Below are 25,386 nucleotides of genomic sequence, written 5' to 3'. Positions count from 1 at the left end.
CCTTTAACCTCTCTATATATTTTAACCTGACTGGTGTGAGGTACCACTGAAACAGTATCTCAAAAGATTTATTTTTTTTTAATTGTGCTACAGACGGTAGTAGTTGGTCATCTTTCTCAGATCAAACCTTACTTTTTGTTCCTTGTTTGTCAACCAAAGTTCTAATCCATTCTGGGAAGTTGTTGTTGTTGAAAATGGAATTGCTGTAGTAGAAAGAGCAGCAGCTGGTATTTACCATTATATTTACACTTTCATCCAAAATGCTTTACAGAATAGGGGGCAGGAGGGTACATTTATAAACTCATAAGCAGATGTTCAGACAGCACACTGTGCAAGAGTAAACTATTTTTTACCTGTCTGACATGAACCTTAAATCACCTCCTCTCATGAGGGGGGAAAAAAAAGGAGCTTCAAAAGCCAAGCAACTTCATTTTATAGGAGGTTTGGTCAAAGTGTAACCAGCAGCCTACAAGAAATTCCACAACAGAGCATCTGACTTCCCTCTTCAACGCAGCGGTGTGGCCTACAGAGACACTAGGTTCCAACATGCGATGCTGCCAGGTTGCTCAAATCAAGATGGAATGTTACATTTCAAGATATGAGATAGCTGTCCCAGTACACAGGACTGCTAATACACCACTGGTGGAGGCGGAGATGGCTCAGGGTGGACACTGGCAGCTGGTTACTTCTGGCAGCAGGCAGTGCTCCACCCCTGCTCCGAACCCTCCCGCCGTGGTAATAGGTAACCGTTATGCTCTTCTTGATACAGGAGAGAAGGAATCACCCCCTACAGTAAAGGAGGAGAAGCCTCGTACCCCTAAGGCTGGGAGGTCTGCTGCCACCACTGCGAATAGGAAACGTAGGGTAGTGGTGGTCGGAGACTCTCTGCTGAGGGGGACGGAGGCGCCCATCTGTCGCCCTGACATTTCATCTCGGGAGGTATGCTGCCTGCCGGGGGCCCGTATCCGAAATGTTACGGAGGCATTGTCAAGGATTATCCAGCCCTCTGACTACTACCCCATGCTACTCATCCATGTAGGCACAAATGATACTGCGAGGTGTGACACTGAACGGATCAAGAGTGACTACAGGGCTCTGGGAGTACGGGTGAAGGAGTTTGGAGCGCAGGTGGTATTCTCTTCGATTCTTCCTGTCAAAGGTAGAGGCCTTGGAAGAGACAGATGCATCATGGAGGTGAATGCCTGGCTGCGAAGATGGTGTCACCAGGAGGGCTTTGGCTTCCTAGACCACGGGATGCTATTCGAGGAAGGACTGCTAGGCAGAGATGGCGTTCACCTTTTGAGAAGGGGAAAGACCCTATTTGGACACAGACTGGCTAACCTAGTGAGGAGGGCTTTAAACTAGGTTCAACGGGGACAGGTGAGCAAAGCCCACCGGTAAGTGGGGAACATGGAGACCTATGAGATGGGTCGGAAACAAGAGGGAGTGTGGGCTATAATGGCTCTCTCTCTGCCATTATAGGGTCAGGACAAAACTGGGAGGCAAGATCAAACCAGTATCTTAAATGACTATATACAAATGCGAGGGTAATAAGCAGGAAGAACTGGAAATGCTAATAAATAAATACAACTATGACATTGTTGGCATCACTGAAACTTGGTGGGATAATACACGATTGGAATGTTGGTGTGGATGGGTACAGCTTGCTCAGGAAGAATAGACAGAGGAAAAAGGGAAGAGGTGTTGCCTTATATATTAAAAATGTACACACTTGGACTGAGGTGGAGATGGACATAGGAGATGGAAGTGTTGAGAGTCTCTGGGTTAGGCTAAAAGGGGTAAAAAACAAGGGTGATGTCATGCTAGGAGTCTACTACAGGCCACCTAACCAGGTGGAAGAGGTGGATGAGGCTTTTTTTAAACAACTAACAAAATTATCCAAAGCCCAAGATTTGGGGGACTTCAACTATCCAAATATCCAACTATCCAACAAATTCTTGGATGCATTGCAGACAACTTTTTATTTCAGAAGGTTGAAAAAGCTACTAGGGGGGAAGCTGTCCTAGACTTGATTTTAACAAATAGGGAGGAACTCATTGAGAATTTGAAAGTAGAAGGCAGCTTGGGTGAAAGTGATCATGAAATCATAGAGTATGAAATTCTAAGAAAGGGTAGAAGGGAGAACAGCAAAATAGAGACAATGGATTTCAGGAAGGCAGATTTGGTAAGCTCAGAGAGCTGATAGGTAAGGTCCCATGGAAATCAAGACTGAGAGGAAAAACAACTGAGGAGAATTGGCAGTTTTTCCAAAGGGACACTATTAAGGGCCCAAAAGCAAGCTATTCTGCTGGTTAGGAAAGATAGAAAATGTGGCAAAAGACCACCTTGGCTTAACCACGAGATCTTGCATGATCTAAAAAATAAAAAGGAGTCATATAAAAAATGGAAACTAGGCCAGATTACAAAGGATGAATATAGGCAAACAACACAGGAATGCAGGGGCAAGATTAGAAAGGCAAAGGCACAAAATGAGCTCAAACTAGCTACAGGAATAAAGGGAAACAAGAAGACATTTTATCAATACATTAGAAGCAAGAGGAAGACCAAAGACAGGGTAGGCCCACTGCTCAGTGAAGAGGGAGAAACAGTAACAGGAAACTTGGAAATGGCAGAGATGCTTAATGACTTCTTTGTTTCGGTCTTCACCGAGAAGTCTGAAGGAATGCCTACCATAGTGAATGCTAATGGGAAGGGGGTAGGTTTAGCAGGTAAAATAAAAAAAGAACAAGTTAAAAATCACTTAGAAAAGTTAAGTATCAGAGGGGTAGCCGTGTTAGTCTGAATCTGTAAAAAGCAACAGAGGGTCCTGTGGCACCTTTGAGACTAACAGAAGTACTGGGAGCATAAGCCTTCGTGGGTAAGAACCTCACTTCTTCAGATGCAAGTAATGGAAAGCTCCAGAGGCAGGTATATATCAGTGTGGAGTTAACGAGGTTAGTGAGGTGCTAGCAGAGCATCTCACCCTCCCTGATTGAACTAACCTCGTTAACTCCACACTGATATATACCTGCCTCTGGAGATTTCCATTACTTGCATCTGAAGAAGTGAGGTTCTTACCCACGAAAGCTTATGCTCCCAGTACTTCTGTTAGTCTCAAAGGTGCCACAGGACCCTCTGTTGCTTTTTAGAAAAGTTAGATGCCTGCAAGTCACCAGGGCCTGATGAAATGCATTCTAGAATACTCAAGGAGCTAATAGAGGAGGTATCTGAGCCTCTAGCTATTATCTTTGGAAAATCATAGGAGAGATTCCAGAAGACTGGAAAAGGGCAAATATAGTGCCCATCTATAAAAAGGGAAATTAAAACAACCCAGGAAACTACAGACCAGTTAGTTTAACTTCTGTGCCAGGGAAGATAATGGAGCAAGTAATTAAGGAAATAATCTGCAAACACTTGGAAGGTGGTAAGGTGATAGGGAATAGCCAGCATGGATTTGTAAAGAACAAATTGTGTCAAACCAATCTGATAGCTTTCTTTGATAGGATAACAAGTCTTGTGGATAAGGGAGAAGTTGTGGATGTGGTATACCTAGACTTTAGTAAGGCATTTGATACGGTCTCGCATGATATTCTTATCGATAAACTAGGCAAATACAATTTAGATGGGGCTACTATAAGATGGGTGCATAACTGGCTGGATAACCGTACTCAGAGAGTTGTTATTAATGGTTCCCAATCCTGCTGGAAAGGCATAACGAGTGGGGTACCGCATAGGGTCTGTTTTGGGACCGGCTCTGTTCAATATCTTCATTAACAACTTAGATATTGGCATAGAAAGTACACTTATTAAGTTTGCAGATGATACCAAACTGGGAGGAATTGCAACTGCTTTGGAGGACAGGGTCATAATTCAAAATGATCTGGACAAATTGGAGAAATGGTCTGAGGTAAACAGGATGAAGTTTAACAAAGACAAATGCAAACTGCTCCACTTAGGAAGGAAAAATCAGTTTCATACATAGAGAATGGGAAGAGATGGTCTAGGAAGGAGTAGGGCAGAAAGGGTTATAGTGGATCACAAGCTAAATAGGAGTCAACAGTGTGATGCTGTTGCGAAAAAAGCAAACATGATTCTGGGGTGTATTAACAGGTGTGTTGTGAGCAAGACATGAGAAGTCATTCTTCCGCTCTACTCTGCACTGGTTAGGCATCAACTGGAGTATTGTGTCCAGTTCTGGGCACCCCATTTCAAGAAAGATGTGGAGAAATTGGAGAGGGTCCAGAGAAGAGCAACAAGAATGATTAAAGGTCTTGAGAACATGACCTATGAAGGAAGGCTGAAAGAATTGGGTTGGTTTAATTTGGAAAAGAGAAGACAGAGGAGACATGATAGCAGTTTTCAGGTATCTAAAAGGGTGTCATAAAGAGGAGGAAGAAAACTTGTTCACCTTAGCCTCTAAGGATAGAACAAGAAGCAATGGGCTTAAACTGCAGCAGGGGAGGTTTAGGTTGGACATTAGGAAAAAGTTGCTAACTGTCAGGGTGGTTAAACACTGGAATAAATTGCCTAGGGAGGTTGTGAAATCTCCATCTCTGGAGATATTTAAGAGTAGGTTAGATAAATGTCTATCAGGGATGGTCTAGACAGTATTTGGTCCTGCCATGCGGGCAGGGGACTGGACTCGATGACCTCTCAAGGTCCCTTCCAGTCCTAGAATCTATGAATCTATGTGTCCGCTAGCTGCAACTGTGCATTAAATATGAATGTAGCCATAAATCTAATCCAGCAGTTCTCAAATTGTGGGTCGGGACCCCAAAGTGGGCCACAACCCCATGGGATAGCCAGGGCTGGCTTAAGACTTGCTGTGACCCAGGGCCAAAGCCAAAGCCTGAGCCCCACTGCCCGGGGGTCAAAGCCTGAGGGCTTCAGCCGTGGGTGGCAGGGCTCATGTTAGAGGCTCAGGCTTTGGCCCCCCCCGGGCAGCAGGGCTTGGGTGGGTTCAGGCTTTGCACCCCCCTCCCCTCCTGGAGTCGTGTAGTAATTTTTGTTGTCAGAAGGGGGTTGCAGTGCAATGAACTTTGAGAACCCCTGAGCTAATCCATTTATAAAGAGAGTGCAATGAACTTCCAGCAAGTAGCCAATAATGCCCGCAGCAGGGCAGCTGTTTTATATTTATGTTGATCTTTATACTCTCCACATTGTTTGTACGTTTGCAAAAAAACCCAATTACTATCAATTCTAGCCATAAAGTAAACTTCCGTTCTGAATAAATCTAACATTAACAAAGTTCTTTGCTTTGCCATGCCAAAAGAGTTCTTGACTGATGCTAGCACAGCTCAAGATACTTTTTTCTGTGAACTGCCAGAGGGAAGCACTCAATATTTTTCAGATTCACAAAGCAAGTAGTTCACCTGGAGAGAGGTTTATAAATTCAAGTTACTTGTCCAAGTGGAAGGTATTTGTTTGCCAAATTCTGGGTCTAGAACTTCAACATCATCTCTCAAATTTTAAGTCTGTAAAACTCCTTGCTAAACTAGCCATACCCCACACAATTAAAGCAGATGATCAAAGTATTAGAGGCGATATGAAATTCAACAAAGAAATAGACTGTGCCTCCAGTAACCTGACATGCAGACACCAAAATCAATTCATGCAGTGAAACAGAATCCCCTAGGAATTATAAATTATATCCCCATTAATACCAAACAAATTAATCTCGATTAACTTTATCATACTGAATACCAAAGGAATTCATCATGATTAGTCACTAATTGTAAAGCACTGCCCTGGTTGTAATTAGGTTAACACAGTTCTTAGAAAATGTTAATAAAGCCTCCACTTACCCACTATGTCCACGCCTTTCCTGCCAGCCCTCCCAGTCATCTGTTTGTAAGTTAGGATGTCCAGGAGTCTGCCACCAAACACTGGTGTTCGGATAATTACCCGATGTGCAGGCAGATTCACCCCAGAAGAAAGGGTGGATGTTGCTGCCAGGACTCGAATCAACCCCCGGCGAAAGGCCCCTTCAATGATATCCCGTTCATCAAAAGTAAGACCTGAGGAGACAATGCTTTCAATAAACACACTAACAGCATGTTTGTGGTGAAGTATAACCATCAGCAGAGAAAGCCTTGTGAGAACAGCTAATGTGTTAATGAACACTTGCCATGTAGCAATTAGAACTATTGGAGCCATGTCACACACTGCATGGCTGAAATAATCTCAATTCTACAGAAATGTTTTCTTTTAACTATTCTAATAGTATGATTTAGCAGTTTGCTCTTCCAAAGTGCTTGCAAATGCCATAAAAGGTCAGACAAACACAATATTTATTTGAAAATCTTTATAAACAGAAGAAAGTTGGATGCAGCAGTTATAATAGGGGCTGGGAGTTAACAGTTTTTTTCCCTATTTAATTTCTGTGATTTGCTGTCTTGAACCTGGAGTCCGACTAAGTTATCTAGTTCATTTCCCTGCAAACCACCAAAAATAAATTTTCCAGGGTTTTCTCCAGTCTAGTTTTGAGTATCCAAAAGGGCTCCTAACACTTTCTTTGAGAGGTTGCTGAACAGCTTAATAGATCTTACTGCCAGGAAGTGTTCTGTTTATATGATTTCATCAGTCTACTTCTAAGTCCACAGCCTTGCACCACCCTAAGTTATTCTTTTTCTTCCATGACATTTATAGGCTTTAAATATTAGTAGACTTTTCTTCCTTCTAACCCAATCTCCCTATATTCAGCTCTTTCATCTTTCTTCGTAAGTCACTCTCCTCAGGTCCCCTGATCAGTTTTGCAGCCTTCTCTCAAAGGGCTGTTGTGACAATAGAGCCAACAAGACCAGCGTCCCTACAAGAGGCTTATAAACTGAGGAGCTGTTATCCTGGGATTCTGACAAAGGATCTAAAATTACTCAAAGTCACGTCAAGAAGGAACCTGATGCATACTGGGAATCTTGTTTTGAAAAATGAACTTTTGTTGGCATACCTTCAAGGTTGGGTTGTTTTTAAATTCAGAGGAATTGAAAGTCAGTGGGGCCATTGGAAGTCTCCAGAAAAGAATGCCATATTAGCCTGAGTAGTTTTCCATTAACTACAGCAAGTGAAATCCAAACAACTCAAGGGGAGAGAAGAGCTTTCTTTGGTTGATTCAGCACATCACCGTCCTTAAATTACATTATATTCCAGTTTAAGTTAGGGTACGTCTACACTACGGGATTACTCTGAATTTACAGAATTTGATTTTTGGCAACCGACTGTATAAAGTCGAGTGCATGCGGCCACACTAAGCACATTAATTCAGCGGTGTGCGTCCATGTACCGAGGCTAGTGTCGACTTCCGGAGGTTTCGCGTGCCAGTAATACATTTTAACCTTTTTAGAAGGTCTCTAATATATAACTAAACTATTGTTGTAAGTAAAGTAAATAAGGTTTCAAAATGTTTAAGAAGCTTCATTTAAAATTAAATTAAAATGCAGAGCCCCCTGGACCGGTGGCCAGGACCCGGGCAGTGTGAGTGCCACTAAAAATCAGCTCACGTGCCGCCTTCGGCACGCGTGCCATAGGTTGCCTACCCCCAGGCCTAGAAGATGTAAAAGGAAACTAAGTTTGATAGCATCCCGTCTGGCAAGAACTCACTTATCAATAGCTGGGATGTGAAATCCTCATATCTGTATTGTTCTATCACTGTAGTCTTCACTTCCCTATTGTTTGTCTGTATAATCTCTGTCTGGTTCTGTGATTGTTTGTCTGCTGTATAATTAATTTTGTTGGGTGTAAACCAATTAAGGTGGTGGGATATAATTGGTTAAATAACCATGTTACAATGTGTTAGGATTGGTTAGTTAAATTTCAGTAAAATGATTGGTTAAGATATAGCTAAGCAGAACTCAAGTTTTACTATATAGTCTGCAGTCAATCAGGAAGTGTGTGTGTGGGGGGGGAGGTGAAATGGGAACGGGACTGGGGGTGGGGGAACTGGAATCATGTTTTGCTAAGGGGGGGAATGGGAACAGGGAATGGGAACAGGGAGACAGGCAAGGCTCTGTGGTGTCAGAGCTGGGAAGGGGGACACTGAGGAAGGAAACTGGAATCATGCTTGCTGGAAGTTCACCCCAATAAACATCGAATTGTTTGCGCCTTTGGACTGTGGGTATTGTTGCTCTCTGTTCATGTGAGAAGGACCAGGGAAGTGAGAGCCCCCTAACAGGCTGCTAAATTCAAACTAAACTCTTAGTGTAGACCAGGCCTTAGAGATCAAATGAGCGTTTAGCCTGTTGGAGTTTCACACCAGGATTTTTCTCAAGGTTAACTACACACCCTCATTGTCTCTGGATTCTGGTCTCTGCATATTTGATGCAGTATTCACTAGTTTCTACCATCAGGACAGACGAGGAAACTTCTTCCAACAATTGGACCTCGCTTCCAATCTACCCTTCCAGAGGGACCATACCTATCGGAGAAACAAATCGCAGACCTGGAGTAAACATATAGCAGCTACCACTAACAGTGACAGTTTCTCTTTTTTTCCATGTTCGCCCTTTGTCAGAGATCCAGAATAACAGCTCCTGTCCATCTTCTCATCTGTCTCAGTGTTTGGTTGACTAAATTGTCTTAACTCACTCACAAAGCTGATAGTTTTGACAACATGTCTTGGTTGTAACTGAGTATTTCCAGCATTTAACAAAAGCTGGGTTTGTAAATTGCCATTGTCCTTTATGTTGACATTAATAGAGAGAGGTGGTTTACCACACAATTACTGAGTTAAGCTTTAGGCCACAAAAAATAATCTCAGGCTTAGCTTTAGCTGTGGGTGGCAATAACATTTGATTTACCTATAAGTGACAAAAGGGACTAAAGACTTCAGAATATGACTACTAAATATAAGTCCAACTAGATTTTTGTATCTATATAGTATGCTCATGAGAAATGAGTAAACAACTCAAATACCTGCATGATGAAATGCCACTCCCCATGGTAAAGTACGCTGGAGCACAGAGTCCAGACCGGACGGTGAGCGCCGTAGCTGGTCCATCACCTCTTCTATTCCTTCCTTGTCCAAGGCAACTGGTGAAAGTGCTGAGGTTTTGGTAAACCCTTTAGTCAGGAGAGAGAAAGAATATTTGTATAGCTTTCAGCAGGCTTACTCTGCTATAAAGGCATAGTGCAGCTCATAGTCTCCTATTAAGCTCCTTTCTCATTCCCTCTTACTCTCAGCCTGCTGCAGGGACCAGTGTTGCAAATTGTAGAACTCCCTGGCTATGATGTCTGCCAGTTTTTCACACCAGTTCTTGGATGGACAGAAGAGTAGGACTGAATGGCCATCGCGAATGGTCTCATAACACAGGCTCACCACATGGTCTTCATCTCCCTGAATTGAAACAGACAATTCTTTCAACAAGTTATTGTATCATACAGGGTTTGTAAATGCTGCCATTTTGGCCTCTATCCCACTTCAAATCCCCTATCCCAATTCAGAGGGAGAAACAAGGGAAAGAAAGGGAGCTGAGTTTTCTTGACTTTTGAAAGTCTAGGGATTAGTATGGTACACTGATGTATACATGTCTTGGGCCCAACAGATAAATCTGAAGATTTGTGTCAAAATTATCCCTGGCTTACTCCCATTGTTACAATCACAATTAAAACCTTTTTAACCTTTTATTAACACAAAAAGAACAGTTAAAGTATTTGAAACTTCAGTAGTTAAGTAAAAACTTTAACAATTCTCTTATTCCCTTTAGTTGTATAGAGTTTCTTATATGGAAACCTCCCTTGTTTGACAGTTTCTTTAGATGGTATTAAAGATGAAAGTCGAGTGGTTATTAAAGTTCACAAACATACACACTCCCAAGAGAAGGAAAAGAATAAGGAAGTATAACTTCTTGCTGATTTTGTGTGTGTGAGTGAGAGTGTGAGAGAGAGATGGATGGATGGATGAATGATTTCTTGGAAATTACAGGCAAAGCACATACCGTAATTTTAATAACTGCAGACACTTAAAGTCTTACTAGTCAGACTAAAATCTTTGTCTTGCTTTTTTGATTACAGGTTAATAGCATATTTCTGACATGGATTTGTTAGGGATAGTTAAACCAGATTATTTTTAAGCAGACGGCCAAAGGAGGAATAAAGGCGAGAGTAGAAGTCAGGTAGGGAAGGAAAAACAATATTACACTACAAAGAAAGCAGTAGCAGAAACTTCAAGTGCACATGACAAGTCTTGTTCAGAATTCTGCCAAACCCAGCAGAGATGGTGATGTTATCTGGCTCCCTTTTCTTGCCCAGTCTAGTTAGAACATCTTCCAGGATCATGACAAAGGCCCAAGACCATGACGGTAGATCCCAGGGACCCAGTGAGCTGTGGTCACCTTAAGGGTGAAACTCCTTCCCTCAAGCTGTTGAGTCCACAAATTTGACTTTCCAGCCCACCTAGCTTAAGCATATTGACGTGTAACCTCTAGAAAAATGCGTGCAACCTGATCCCATCAAAAGTATTCAGTTAAAACACAGTTACAGTTATTCCAATTATAAACATTTATTTTGGTTTCTGGAATCCCTCCACTTGTTATGCCAAATTATGATCTCTAATCACAGTTCTTTTTGTTTAAACAAATCCAATTTTTGCCACTCTCTCAAATTTTGCTTATTTTATATAACAGGCTGAGCTGGTCTTAGAATCATAGAAATGAAGGACTGGACGGAACCTTGATAGGTCATCTAGTTCAGTCCCCTCCACTGAGGCAGGTCTAAGTATTATCTGGACCATCCCTGACCGGCGTTTGTCTAACCTCCAATGGCAGAGATTCCACAACCTCCTTATGTAACTGGTTCCAGTGCTTAATTTACAGTTAGAGTTTTTCCTAACGTCTAACCTAAATCTCCCTTGCTGCAATTTAAGCCCATTGCTCCTTGTCCTGTCCTCAGTGGATCAGGAAAACAATTTATCACTTTCTTCTTTATAACAACCTTTTCCATACTTGAAGACTATCATGTTCCTCCCCCCAACCCCTCAATCTTCTCTTCTCCTGGGAAAACCCAATATTTTCAAGCTTTCCTCGTAGGTCATGTTTTCTAGACCTTTAACCATTTTTGTTGCTCTCCTCTGGACTTTCTCTGATTTGTTCACATCTTTCCCACTTTGTGATGCCCAGAACTAGCCACAACTCCAGTTGATGCCTTATCAATGCTGAATAGAGTGGAAGAATTACTTCTCATGTCTTGCTTACAACACTCCTGCTAATAAATCTCAGAATGATGTTTGATTTTTTGCAACTGTATTACACTGACAATTCATATTTAGTTTGTGATCCACTATAACCCCCAGATCCTTTTCTGCATAATCTTTCCTAGACAATCATTTCCCATTTTGTATAAGGAAGCAATAATCAATTGCACAAAGTGTAGTATTCTACATTTGTCCTTACTGAATTTCATCTTATTTATTTCAGACCACTTCTCAAATTTGCCAAGATTATTTTGAATTCTAATCCTGTCCTCCAAAGAGATTGCAACCTCTCCCATCTTGGAATCACCCTCAAAAACTTTATAAGTGTATTCTCTGTGCCATTATCGAAATCATTTATGAAGATACGGAATAGAACTGGACCCAGGACAGATCCCTACGGAACCCCACTCAATGTGTCCTTCCATCTTCACTGTGAACACTGATAACTACTCTGTGTATGGTTTTCCAACCAGCTGTGCATCCACCATATAGTAGGTTCATCTAGCATATACTTCCCTAGTTTGCTTATGAGATGATCATGTGAGACAGCTGTCACATTCCAGGGTGCAATCCAGATCAGTGAGGGGTTGTGTCACCGCTTGCCCTGCAACCTTGGGCACCTCACAATGCTTTGCTGTTGTAGCTCCCAACCTGGGCCGCTCACAAACAGTCTACCAGCATGCAGGTCACACTCTGAGTGTTTGTGTATAGCTACAGCCCTGGTCCAGCAACTCTGCCCCAGCAGCCTGTCAGCAACACACCAGCCACATGCTGGCTTCCAGCAGCCTTGGTTACTACCTGAAGGGTGACCCCAACACACTCCCAATGCCAAATTTTCCCAAAAAACATGTGTTCTGCAGTGTCCAGCCTTCACCTGGGCAGTTCAGATATTAGAGGTCTGTTGCCCTGTAACTATTTACTGTTTACTATTTTAAATGGAGTTACCAAGCAGTTTAGTTCAAACAAAACATGGGACAGTTTATATTTAAAAAAAACATGTTTATTTAAAGAGATTTTAAGTGAGCATATGTATAAGGTATTAAAGTCAGAAATGGTTACAAGAGAAAAAGATAAAACACTTTCTGGTATCTAAAACTTAACAAGCTAGACCTGGCCCAAGGTAAAATCCGCACAGTTCCCAGCAATATTGCTGACCAAATTTTCAGATCAGAAACTCCCCCAAATTCAAAGGGCTGGTTCCTTTGTCTTCTGAGATGAATGTGTGTGAAATAGGGAAAGAGATAAGGAGAGACGACATTGGGGTGTTTTTGCCCTTCACTTTTATAGTCCAGTCACACTTCGAAGTTGATTCTTCTAAGGATTATCCCTCAAAGCAAAGTTTATTCATATAGTAAAGGCGGTGACATGGAGTCCAGTGGTGAAGGTTGTTCCATGCTCTTTCTTCTCTCTGGTGTATGCTAAAATGCAGATCTGTTGTCTACTGCCATTTCTCCCTCGTGCTGTCTCAAGGACCCTGTTTACTACTTATATGTAAATTGAGGTAAACACATTCCTGTGTTTAGGATAGACCTGTTTAACAACTTTTGTCTAGGGAGAGCTGTGTGATTTTGAACATGTGCTATCATCTTACAAGGGAAATTCATAACTTTGCACAGGATATTGCTACATACAGTTCACCATATTATTGACCAGCAAGCGATTAGTTTTCAAATGATACCTCACAAGGTATATTTTGTACAATTATTACAATGGTGTATAGGGGCGAATACAGGGCCACTTTCAGTAAGAACAATATCAAAAGCTTTACCAAAGTCAAGATGTATCATCTTCTCCTTCCCCCCCATTAACAAGCCTTGTTACCCTATCAAAGTAGTATATCAGGTAGGTCTGACAGTTTGTTTTTGACAAATCCATGTTAACAGTTATTTATCTTCTAAGTTGCTTACAATTGATCAATTGCTCCATTATCTTTCCAGGTACCAATGTTCAGGTGACTGGTCTATAATTCCCTGGGCTGTCCTTATTCCCCTTTTCATAGATGGGAAATATAGTACCTCTTTTCCAGTCCTCTGGCATTTCTCCTGTCCTCCATGAATTCTCAAAGATAATCACTAGTGGCTCAGATCTCTCTTCGGCCAGTTCCTTAAATATTTTAGGACAGTGGTTTTCAACCTTTTTTCATTTGCGGACCCCTAAAAAAAATGTGAAATGGAGGTGCAGACCCCTTTGGAAATCTTAATAGTCTGCAGATCCCCAAGGGTCTGTGGACCACAGGTTGAAAACCATTGCTCTAGGACGTATTTCGTCAGGCCCCGCCAACCTGAAGACATCTAAGGGTATGTGTACACTGCAATATAAGCCTACGGTTAGTGGGACTCGAGTCACCTGACCTAGGTTAGAAAATCCTGGCTTCAGTGACTACACTGATTCTTAACCCTATGTTAAGATTTTTCTAACCAGGGCTTGAACCTGGGGTGCTGATGTCCGCACTGCAGCACGCAGACCCGAGTCAAAGCAATCACAGAGTCCCAAGCACCCTCTCAAAATGCAACTGCTCTAGCCTTTTGACGATGATGCACTGTGGGAAAACTTTACTGCCCACCCTGTATGTTACAGGAAATTTGAACAGCCCGCCAACACAGCCTGCCGAGTCATTTTGGTCTGTGCGCTCCCAGCTATCGGAGCCAGCAACAGAGAGGAGCAGCCTTTTGAAAACCTTCTCTTGCTTACGCTTTCATTCCTGTGTCAGAAAACGGACAGAGCTTCTGGGATGCGCCAATGGGCATTTCGGCAGCTTTTTCTGACCCACCAAATGCACCTGACAGATTTCATGATGGAGTGAGAGGAGGAGGAGACATGGCAGACTCGCACTGGCTAATGCTGCTAAGTAAAATCGGCATATTTTACTTAGCAGTAAACCAGCTGATGTTATGTAGACCGGCACTTCTGATGCAGGGCCACAAGCACACAGACTGGTGGGCTCACATTGTCACACAGACCTAGGATGAATCCAGAACTCTTGCATGAAGAAAGCTACATTTCTGCAGCTTTGTGAGCAGCTTGCCCCAACCCTCCAGCCTAAAGACACTCCCCCTTGCCAGTCCAGAAGCAGGTTGTTAAAGCAGTCTGGAAGCTGGCTACCCTGACTGCTACAAGTCCGTTGCCAACCAGTTGGGGGTGGAAAGGCGACTGTGAGCAAAGTGGTGGTGGAGATTTCTGAGGCAGTAAGGTGTGTGGTTTTCCCAAAGGTGGTGGTCATTAAAGATATTCCTGAAGTAACTGCTGGCTTTGAGAGAATGGGGTTTTCCTTACTGCACAGGGGCCACTGATGGGACTCATGTGCCCATAGTTTGCTGTCCTCAAGGAGTATATAAACCACAAAGGGTACTACTTGATTGTTATGCAGGCCCCCCCACAGAGGCCAATTTATGAAGGTCAACATGGACTGCATTCCCAAAGTTCGCATCAGGGTTTTTCACCAATCAGGAGTCTACATTCATGAACAGACTGGGACACTATTTCCACCAAATAACATTGTCATAAACACTATCCCCACTGTTATTCTGGGGGACCCCATGTATCCCCTTTTGCCTTGTCTTATGAAGCAATACCCTCATTTTCAGAGGCCTGGGCAAAAGAAGGTTTAATTACGCTCTTAGCAGGTGTAGATTCTATCGCTGTTGGATGTGCTTTGGCAAATTAAAATCCAATTGAAGGTGGCAGCAGACCCATTTGAATACTAACTCAGCAATGCTGTCTGCATTATTGTGGCTTGCTGTATTCTTTACAATCTTTGAGGAGCCAAAGGTGAGCCATTTTCCCCTAAATGGGCCTATAACAACAAAGAGCAGCTGAATCGGTTCACTCAGCCAGCATCTACTACAACTGGAGTTGGCTGGACCTGGGCAACAGAAGTCAGGGATGCTTTGTGTTCTCACATTATCAACTTGCATGGCCCTATGAAAGAGGGGGAATAGTACCTGTAATGTGCTTGTGGAGGGAAAGGGGCTGGTTAATTTGGGGGGCCGGTGGGGGTTTCAGTGCTTAGAACGGGACCTGGATCTCGAATGGGATCAAGACCTGTATGCTGACGACCACCTCAAGTGGGAGCAGCTCCGAGAGTCGGGGCTATGGAACCAGCACCGTGAGTCGGACCAGCACCGCGAGTCAGACTGGCATGGGCGCGGTGCCGGGACTCAGAGCGGCACGAAGATTCAGGCTGGGGGGCTGATGGACCCAACATGGCAGGCTTGCCTCTGGATGGTGCCATGCTCCGAGGGAACGGTGGCTTGTCCCTCATAGTGGGAGACTTAGGTGCCATCATCTTGATGAGGCCTCTGGCAGCTTCAAAAGGTGTCCGGGGTGGAAGGCATCATAGCTTCCTCCACATGCAGCTGCAGGGAGTCCAGGAGAATAGGGCTCGCTGGAGAGACGGGGGCCCACACTGGTTGTGCCTGGACCAATGGTCTGCTGGCTATAGGCCTATCCCCTGCACTGTTCCCTTCCGGGGGTACAGCTGCAGTAACAACCCGCGGGGGGGTGGGGATTTCCCCTTTGCCTGTTTTTTGTGGGCAGTCGTGGAATGAGAGCGGTGCCGGTGAGAATGCTTCTGGGGTCCAGGGGATCGGCGGTTCCTGGGTTAGCACGCCAGGTCCTTTCTCAGCACTGCAGATGGGACCGCAGTGGGAGTGTTTCGCACCGAGACACTCGGGGCTGGGTCCTGCTGAGGCCAGAGGGCTGACTCCATTAGGAGTTGCTTCAGATGGATGTCCCTCTCCTTCCTAGTGTGAGGTTTGAAAGTCTTGCAGATCTTACACTTGTCTGACTGGTGGGCTTCTCCCAGATACTGAAGACAGGAGTCAGGGGGTTGCCCATGGGCATAGGCTTCACACAGGAACTACAGGGTTTGAAGCCCTGAGATGGCATGCCCTGAGTCCCCGGTGGGGCCCGTGCAGGAGGGGGAGCCCCCCAATCCGTTAAGTAGCAAGACTAACCACTAACGATTAACTAACAGAGCGAACTATTTACAGAAGATAACAGAGGAGCTAGGGATTAGTGGGACACTTGCAAATCAAGAAGCCACTGTTCCAACAACTGTCACTGGCAGTAAGAAGGAACTGAAGGGGGGGGTCGGGCCGGCAGAGTCATATATAGAACGCCATACTGATGGCGCACCAGGGGACTCCATAGTCGGCCCGATGGGTAGCTGCTAGGAAAAAACTTTCGACAGCCGTGCACATGGCGCGCGCGCACACCTAACTGGAATTGATATAAGCAAGCACTCGAAGAACACATTTTCACAAAGTTCACTGTTTCCAGACAGCTCCATAGCCGCTGAGTGATTATAGAGTGGCAAACAAAGATTATTACTTTAAGAAAAACATGAATACTCTTTAAACCTGTTCTTTACTGTTTGCATTTCCCGGTCACCATTTTGAACTCCACATGCTGGGGGTGGGAGGGGCACCAAACTACTGGGCTACAATCCTCCATTAGAGGATACATGCTGGTAGCTGAGGCTTCTCATAACTTGAAATCCCTCCCATTACTGTAGTAATAAACTTTTAATTCAAATCAGAAACTTATCTGGCTCAGGGGCAGCTTCTGTCTCCGCCTGGCTCCCATTAGTCCCCATGCTGGATTTAGGGGACAGTAGGGCACCATCCGGGCTGACCAGGTCGTCATGCACCACGGTTGGCTCTGTGCAGGGCTGGTGCTTGGGGCGGCAGATTGAACGAGGCGGCATTCCGCCCAATCCTAGGGCCAGCCGCACGGCCGCTTTTTTTTTTTTTTTTAGTGTGTGTTCCGCTCCGGCTGCCCTGTAGGGGGCGGTGGCAGCGAGGAGGACGGGAGCGCCCTGCAGCAAGCCTGGCAGGGCAGCCTGCATCCTTCCCTCCCAGCCGATGGGAGCAGTGCGGAGCCCTCCCGGCAGGGGGCGGGGCCGTGTGGCAGCGCCCCGCTGAAGCCCTGGCCTCCCCCCTTCTCTCTCTCCCCCACCCACATCTGCAGCGCAGGGAGTCCCGCTGCACCCTGGCTCTGGCCGCGCCACAGGGTGTTTTTTGTTTTTTTTTTGCTTTGCTGTTTTTTGCCCCCCCATTGGTTGTGGGTTTTTTTGCTTGGGGTAGCAATAAAGCCAGAGCCGGTCCTGGCTCTGTGATAGGCACAGTGCCAAGCACCAGTCAAACTCCTCATAAAAACGGGCATGAGGCTTACGAGTTGCCCAAGGTGCGGTTCTGATCCCTGGTCTTCCAGGGGACACTAAATTCATCCCCTGCACTGGTCACCAGCCCGGAAAATTTGCAAAGCTGCCGGCTTTTTATCTGTCTGTTGGTACGTGTGATCATTGCTGGTATTTTTGCTAAAGTCAACAGGTTTATTGGCCTCACCAAAATCTGGCTATAATCACGTGACCATGAAGCAGTGCGCTTTACAAAAGACTTGTTCTGCTTGGACTCCATTGCAAACACAGAAGGCTCTCCGAAGATGTGTTTGCAGCTCAGTGATCAGAAGACAATGGAAGGGTTAATACTGAGTTGCTGCTGTATGCCAAGGAAGGGGATAGCTTCCATTTTCAATTGAGTCGACTGGAGATTGTTTGGATAGAGAACACAAAGGAAGTTGGCCCATGGGATTGTGGGATACTGTTGGTGTACTCCCAGGAGACGAGTCAAGCGGGGCTGTGTTTACATTGCAAAGCAGTAGGGCTCAACCCTGGGTCACCGCTTGACTTGGGCTTGAACCCTCCAGCCTTGCAGGGTCCTAGGACTCTAGATCTGAGCCCAAGTCTGAGACACGTGTGTAGACGGAAAAGGGGTTTGGGCTCAAGTCTAAGCCTGAGCCCGGGCTTACACTGCACCGTGCACATACCCTAACTTGTCTAGAACTTGTTCTTTCCCTCTTTTAGCCTCAGATCCTACCCCATTTACATTGAGGTTCACTATATTAGTCATCCAATCACTGAACCTTTTTGGCGAAAAACAACAACAAAAAAAGCATTTGAACAATTCGGCCATAGCTGCATTTTCTGTTATTGTCTTTCCCTCCTCATTGAGTAAATGGGCCTATGCTGTCCCTGACCTCCCTCTTGCTTCTAATATATTTGTAAAATGGTGTCTCAGTACCGTTATGTCCCAAGCTACTTTAATCTCATTGTGTGCTTTGGCCTAATTTTGTCCGTACATGCTTGTGTTGTTTTTTTTATACTCATCCTTCATAATTTGACCTAGTAACCATTTTTTGCGTAACTCTTTTTTGAGTTTCAGGTTGTTGAAGATCTCCTGGTTAAGTCAGGGTGATCTCTTACCACACTTCCCATCTTTCCTATGCATTGGGATAGTTTGCTTTTGTGCCCTTAATAATATGACTTTAAAAAACTGCTACCTCGCCTGAACATTTTTTCCTTTAGACTTGCTTCCCAAGGGAGCTTACCTACCAATTCTGAGTTTGCTAAACTCTGCCTCCTTGAAATCCATTGTCTTTATTCTGCTGTTTTCTCTTCTACCGTTCCTTCAAATCATGAACCCTATCATTTCATGATCACTTTCACTCAAGCTGCCTTCAAGCTTTAAATTCTCAACCAGTTCCTCCCTATTAGTCAGAATCAACTTTGGGACTGCCTCTCCCCTAGTTGCTTCCTCCACCTTCTGTAGTAAACTTGTCTCCAATGCATTCCAAGAACTTGTTGGATAATCTGTGCCCTGCTAGATTACTTTCCCAATACATGTCAGGATAGTTGAAGCCCCCCATCACTACCAAGCCCTGTGCTTTGGATGGTTTTGTTAGTAGTTTTAAAAAGGGATTAAAAAGAAAAGGTGCTTGCTAAAGATTAAGCAGTTTGAATTAACCTAGCTAGGAAATTTTCGTGTACATTTTTAACCAGATAACAGTTTCTGGAACCTAGCATTGGAATGAAAGGCTCTTCTATTGTATTATTCTGGGTTCAGATGCTCAAAACCTGCAGATATGCAAAGGTATTTTTGCCAAGATATTCAGGTAATTCTCCATCACTGGCAAACTCTTTAATAAAGATTGGATTTAAAAATAAATAAATAAAAATGCTCTAGCTCAAAACAAATCATTTTCGGGAAGTTCTATGGCCAGTGTTATACAGGAGGTCAGACTAGATGATCACAATGGTCCTTTCTTTCCTTAGAATCTATGAACTTTTATCTCAGATGTGTACAATTAGCTCCAATCTAGTTTATAAGAGGGGATGGAGCGTCTCTCTGAGGCAAAGGGAACTAGGGACAGATAGGCCTGGCTGGGGAAAACCCTAGCTTGGGAAGAAGTTTAAGATGGTTTACCAATAAAAACCAAATCACAGGAAAAGGGTAACTTTAGCCCTTATTTTGAGTGTACACACTACGTTAGAAGCAGGGTAGGAATGTCAGCTACTTAAAAAAATTACACATCATCTGATACATTTTAAGAGAGTCTTCTTTTAATTAGACAATAGAAACAACGTTATCCTGGAGCTAGTTAGCAAGAATCAGTAGTTACCTTCACTTGCAGCATGGGTTGGAATTCCCGCACGAGCTTCATTGAAGAGTCATAAATATTACGGCCAATTTTCACCCACTCCATAAGGGGTACAGGGCGAAAATCAGTATTGTAGAGCTCAGCATTCAGCCAGGAGGCCAGAAGACCCAGGTTAGGGAGGGTGGCACTCATGCCTACTATCTGTATGCTGTCAAAAACAGGACTGTTCTCCTTTGTCTGTCTATAATTGGTTAAAAGAAAATGAAAGTTAATAGAGACCTATGCCAATGTTCTGGTGCAGAATACCAAATCCTATCCATCCAATCCGGGATCCTGATGCTCAAAGGAATACAATGAATATCTTGCAGCAGAAAAATGGATTCCTCTCCTCTCAGCATACATAACTACAAATGTTATATGCTGATCATAACATTACTCATAATTTAAAAAAATGTGGCTACAAGGCTTAGCCTTCGAAAGCACTGACTACACACACTTCGAAATATTTCCTTGTTATTAATTTTGAGTGTTCAAGTTATGGAATTATGGAAACAAAAGGGGCAGATATATTTTCACTATAACTTTCATAAGCTTAAATATCTTAATCAAATCCACTCCATTTTGTCTCAATTTTAAGCTAAACAATCATAGACTAAGGTTTTCAAAAATGGGCTAGACACAGTTAGGTTCCTTATTTAGGAAATTAAATCAGTAGCGTTATTTTCAAGTGATGAGCATTCACTAGCTTCCATTAAATTCAAAGAGAACTAATGGATGCTCAGCACTTCTAAATAAGTGGCCTGATTTGTCAGATGTCTAAATAAGGATGCAAGAACCTAGTTAGACTTTTTTTTTTTTTTTTTTTAAGTCTGTGTAAAAACTAGGGCTAAATCACTCACCAAATGCATGGCCCATCAATAACTCTAACCACAGAATATAGGACTGATTTTTTTAAAAGCTTGTCTGCCACCACAGTGTACAATTTTTTAAAAATTATGTATTTCTTAATACACCACTGTGTATGCTCCTGCACATTCTACATGCCTTGCTGGGCATGCTGTTAATGCCCAACACATATACAAAGATGTAATTATTGTGGAGCATCTCAACACAAATTGAGTCCTGGAACTAGATAGATCATGTCTGGTCTGAATTATGTTGAAAAATTTGAATCTCCATTACACACAATTTCCTTTCTTAGAAAGTTCACAAAAGCAACAACTATTCAAAGCCTTCCACTCCAGCTCAGGATGGTTTAACACTTAGAGTAATGAAGGGCTCATTATCGTATTATGGCGTGTAGATGTTTTATGATTTAGTATAGAAGACACTTGTGATCATTGCTTTTTCATCTTTTCCATGTCAAATGGTAATATGCATGTAAGCAGGTAGAATAACTCAGCAGAGAATAGCTGTAGTCAGCTAAGGCTTTTCCTTTGGATATAATGTTTATAATTAAGCAATCAAAATAAACATTTCCTCATTTTGGGGGTTCATCCCAATCCTACAACCCCCAAAACAGGATGCCCAATCATACACTTCTTTCACACATATCACAACATTTTTGATAGAGAGATCTATTAGGTTGTGAAAGTCTCCTAAAGGTAGAAACTCTATTGCCTAGGAATGAAAAATTAAACAAGACAAGACACAACAAATCCAAAACATCAAAAAAAATTAGCTTACTTTATATTTGAACTTAAAGCTTTATCCCAATTTCTTTTCCAAAAAAGAATGAATTTTACAACCACACACAAATTAAAAAACACAAGGAAAAAGGTTTTTGACTATAGTGATAGCCTCCTGATGTGATGAGACCTTAATAACAGAGGGATCCTAGATCAGAGTTCTCACCAAATTCCTGGAGCCACTCCATATCTCCAGTAACTCAGAGAACAACCTGAATATTGAAGCTGCTCAGAATTCAGTATTAAAAGACAGACACCCCCCAGTCTACCCACCTTTTAGCAACTTTCTCTGTAACAAATCGAACTTTGGTCAGCAGGAGTTCCAGCAGATATCCTCTGTGAGAATCTCCCAGCATGTGCAACTCATCCACAACCACCATCCCTGGTGAAAAGAAGCACTACAGATTTAAAATTTTTATTAAAGTTAATGTTTAAAATTAAATATACACAAGTTAAGAGGGAAAGTCCTGTACATCTGGGGTCAGGCTTGAGTTATGAGGGATTACAGGTATCAGTTACAAGGATCACAAGCTACATACATATCACATAACCAGCAGAGACCCAGATTGGGTTGCGGGAGTTTTTAAAGCGTCCGTGGATAAGTGGGCTCGGGTATGCCACCCATGGAACGTATAAAGAGTCCAAGTCAGTATCAGTGTAGCGAATAAGTACATGGGTTGGGTACGTCCCTTGGTTCGTCAGGGAAGGAAGTTTCACCAAAGCTCAAAAGCAAGAACAAACCTCCATCACTCATTCAGCAGCCTATTCCATATGAATGGTTGAAATTTACAAAATTCCTGTGCATCCCAGAGACGTTTCTGTTTCTCCTCTGATATTAGTGCATGAAGCAGATGATCAGTTTCATGACATTTTACCTCCAAAATTTGTTTTGTTTAAAAAAATAAAGTTAAATTTGACAGTGTGTTTGGTGGAGTCTAGCTAACAGTGCACCCACCTTTCCAACCTCAACATCTCACCAAATTAAGGTTACCCTGAGGGCTTGTCTACAGTTATTCCAGAATGGCTACTCTTCTTTAAATTCATACCCTACCTCAATCCGAATTAATTGCAACATCTTTCTAAATTTCCAGACCGCACCAAACTTGAGAAATTCTAGATGAAATGAACATTCCCACCTCACTTAGGCCAGGTTTATAATCAAGTTTGCCAGCATATCGACGTAGGTTGGGAAGGTGATTTTTTACCAACATAGCAATGCTGGCAAAAACTCTAGCATAGACGTAGTTATACTGGTAAAAGAGTGTTTTTACTGGTATAGTTTGTTTCGCTCACCAAACCAGAATAAATTATACTGACAAAAGCACCGGTAAAGCACTCCTAGTGTGCACATAGCCGAAGACAGAGAAAAAAAGATGCCCCTCCATCCCCCAAGCAACATAAAAGCAAAAAGTCAACTTAACTCTGCCATCTACTGAGAAAGGATGATGACATTTCTACCAGAGTGATGTCTCTAGAACATAACTGGTAGTTCGATCTTTTGCATTACCCTCTGGCTAGCTAGTGTCCACATAGTCTGTGCCTCTAGGTTGGAGAAAGAAAAAGTGTATTCTCTATTTGCCTCTCCCAACCCCAAGTCTCCTTCCTGGCTGCTGTACGAGCATGTTGAGGGTGAGCGGTGTCTATGTTGCTCTACCCCTTCCCACAGCCTCTGTTTTGGATTCTCTCGCCCTGCTGAATAGCACCAATGCTTTCCTCTGATTTTTCTTACAAATTTCCTTAGCAACATCAAAGTGGAATTGACCTGACTCTAGTCATTTTCATTGCTGACCACAGCACAAAGCACTGAATAGAAGCAGGTAAAATAATGATCCAATCACTTTTCCATCTGCTATAGTTTGGCAAAACTATGTGCAACAACGAAGGTACTACAGCTGCCTGCAGATTCAGGCAGACACAGCACTGCATTCATTTACACTTGTTTCACATTTATTCTCATTAACCTTATGGCTACTGCAACAGCTTCCTACTAACCAAGGGCAAGTGGGCTTTTCAAGTCCTGCACAGGATTTTTTGATTTTTTTTATTTTAATGAAACAGCAGCACCTCACAGGTCTGTCAAGAAGAGACTTCCCGAAGAACAGTTTTAGTCAGATTCCCCAGGACGGCATGTCTCAAATGTGATGTTTTCTGCTATGCAGTGTTATTCTTGGAGGAATTCTGTGCCAATAAATTAAAAATTCTGCATATTTGATTTGTCAAAACAACACTATACACTTATGCCAGTTTCAATTATTTCGGTAATTTATTTCAAAATACCTGTCAGCAACTAGATCTGTAACAATACAGACACAAAATTTTCCACAGGGAATATAGTTAAAGAAACCCCTACAACCCAGTTCCTGTTTCTCTGTCCCATCCCGCCACAGAGCCAAGCTGAGGGGCTAGACACCCACATCCCCTCCCCCCAGATCCCAGCTATGGGGCGCCCCACAGCTTAGACACTGGCACCCCCTATCCCCCAGAGCCCAGCCACAGGGCATCCCCTGCCCAGACATTCACACCCCCTACCTCCCAGAGCCCAGTCATAAGGTGCTCCCCAGCCCAGACACTCGCACCCCCTCCTCCCCCAGAGCCCAGCTGCAGGGCACCCTACAGCCCAGACACTCACACCTCCTATCCCCTTCCCCCCAGAGCCCAGGGATCCAGAGGGAGAGAAAGACTGATGCTAGGTCCAGGGCTTGTGTGGAGTTTCCTTCACGCCGCCTCCTTCCTTTAGGGCATGCCAGGAACTGCAGCTTTTGGGAACCCTCCAGTTTCCTCCATCCATCAGTGTCTTCTATCTGCAAAGTGGGCTCTGCCAGGTCCAGCAGCCCCTAGGGGCAGCCAACAGCTCTGCAGCCCACTTCTGTTGGGGGGAAAAGGAAATTCTGCACAGAACATTAATTTCTGAGCAAATTCTGCATTATGCAGTGGTGCAGAATTCCCCCAAAAGACAGAGTATGGCTGTCTTTTTTATGGGCCAGAACTTCTGTACCTCCTATTGTTATTCAGGCATGACATCCAAGCTCTCAGTATAACCATATATATGGGAATCTGAGCCGTGCACAAATCAGCCAGGCCTGACAGTCATTTACGCATACAATGTTTCTTTCTCCAAGCAGTACCATGGAGGCATCTGTTGAGATTATACTGAAGCTACCGAAGTAGACACCATAACTCAAACAAGGCGGCTACCATCATCTTTAAAACAGAAGTAGTCTCCATTGGTTGTGCAAGTCCCAGCATGTAATATTCTTTTTAACTGAGCAACCTGCTAAGTAGTGTAAGCGGGAGGGAGGGGGGTTGTAATCTCTTTAAACTGCATCTCTACTGAAAATGAAGACAACTACAATATGCTCTTTTGTCTGCAAATAACATGAGACTTTGGGGCTCCTGGCAAGGTGCTCATGTTAATCTGAGGGCTTGTCTACAGTTATTTGAGAATGGCTACTGCTTTTTAATTCATACCCTACCTTAATTTGAATTAATTTGCAAGTGAAGACAACCCCTCAGTTGCTACAGTTCTTCGGGCAGCCACAGAAGGTTCAACTTGTTTTTTGTATCAAAAATGCTAAAATCCAGAGATTTTTGAACTTCTACTTTTTAAACTTAATTTTTAAATTACAAACCTACCACTGGTAACACAATACAAACCTACTCCCAGCTGGCACATTTAACAGGAAGGAGGTTTTTCTTTAGTCTGCTCTCCTAAAATTTCTCTAGATTTATTCGTCACATTGATACTAAACAATACTGCAAGAAAACTTCTCCCTTTCCTGTTTACCGAGATGCGAGCAACTGCATAAATTATATAATAATTAAATTCAAATCAAATTGCTCTGAACTGCCTTAGGCAACAGACAGCTCTGCCAGCAGCAGGAATTGAGTTTCTCTCAACAATTTCCAGAGGCAATGTGAGCTGGCAGCAGGGGGTTGACACCAACAAAAGGAACAGCTCAAGCTTGAGATGGAATCCAGCCAGAGCTGCAGTTGTCTCTCAATAATTCATCTCAAAGAATAAAACACTCCATTAAAAAAGTAGTCTAAAATTAGAATTAATTAGAAGAGTCAAGGTAC

The 25,386-nt window shown here is 43.3% G+C and overlaps 1 protein-coding gene across 4 annotated transcripts in view; it reads right to left on the bottom strand.

The window, feature by feature from the left end:
* Positions 1-25,386, bottom strand: part of POLQ (DNA polymerase theta) — a 134,280-nt gene that overhangs the window by 96,469 nt on the left and 12,425 nt on the right. For all 4 annotated transcript variants that reach the window (XM_008172329.4, XM_024110381.3, XM_065586665.1 and 1 more), the window contains 5 exons: positions 21,583-21,691; positions 19,643-19,862; positions 9,169-9,328; positions 8,908-9,054; positions 5,805-6,017 (listed from right to left, as the gene is read on the bottom strand). In XM_008172329.4, coding sequence (XP_008170551.4) covers positions 5,805-6,017; positions 8,908-9,054; positions 9,169-9,328; positions 19,643-19,862; positions 21,583-21,691 — 849 coding nt within the window. The remainder of the gene's footprint in view (positions 1-5,804; positions 6,018-8,907; positions 9,055-9,168; positions 9,329-19,642; positions 19,863-21,582; positions 21,692-25,386) is intronic.

The sequence above is a fragment of the Chrysemys picta genome, chromosome 1 (assembly GCF_011386835.1).
Source record: "Chrysemys picta bellii isolate R12L10 chromosome 1, ASM1138683v2, whole genome shotgun sequence".
In the NCBI taxonomy this organism is placed as follows: domain Eukaryota; kingdom Metazoa; phylum Chordata; order Testudines; family Emydidae; genus Chrysemys; species Chrysemys picta.
This window is presented reverse-complemented; position numbering and strand designations above follow the sequence as displayed.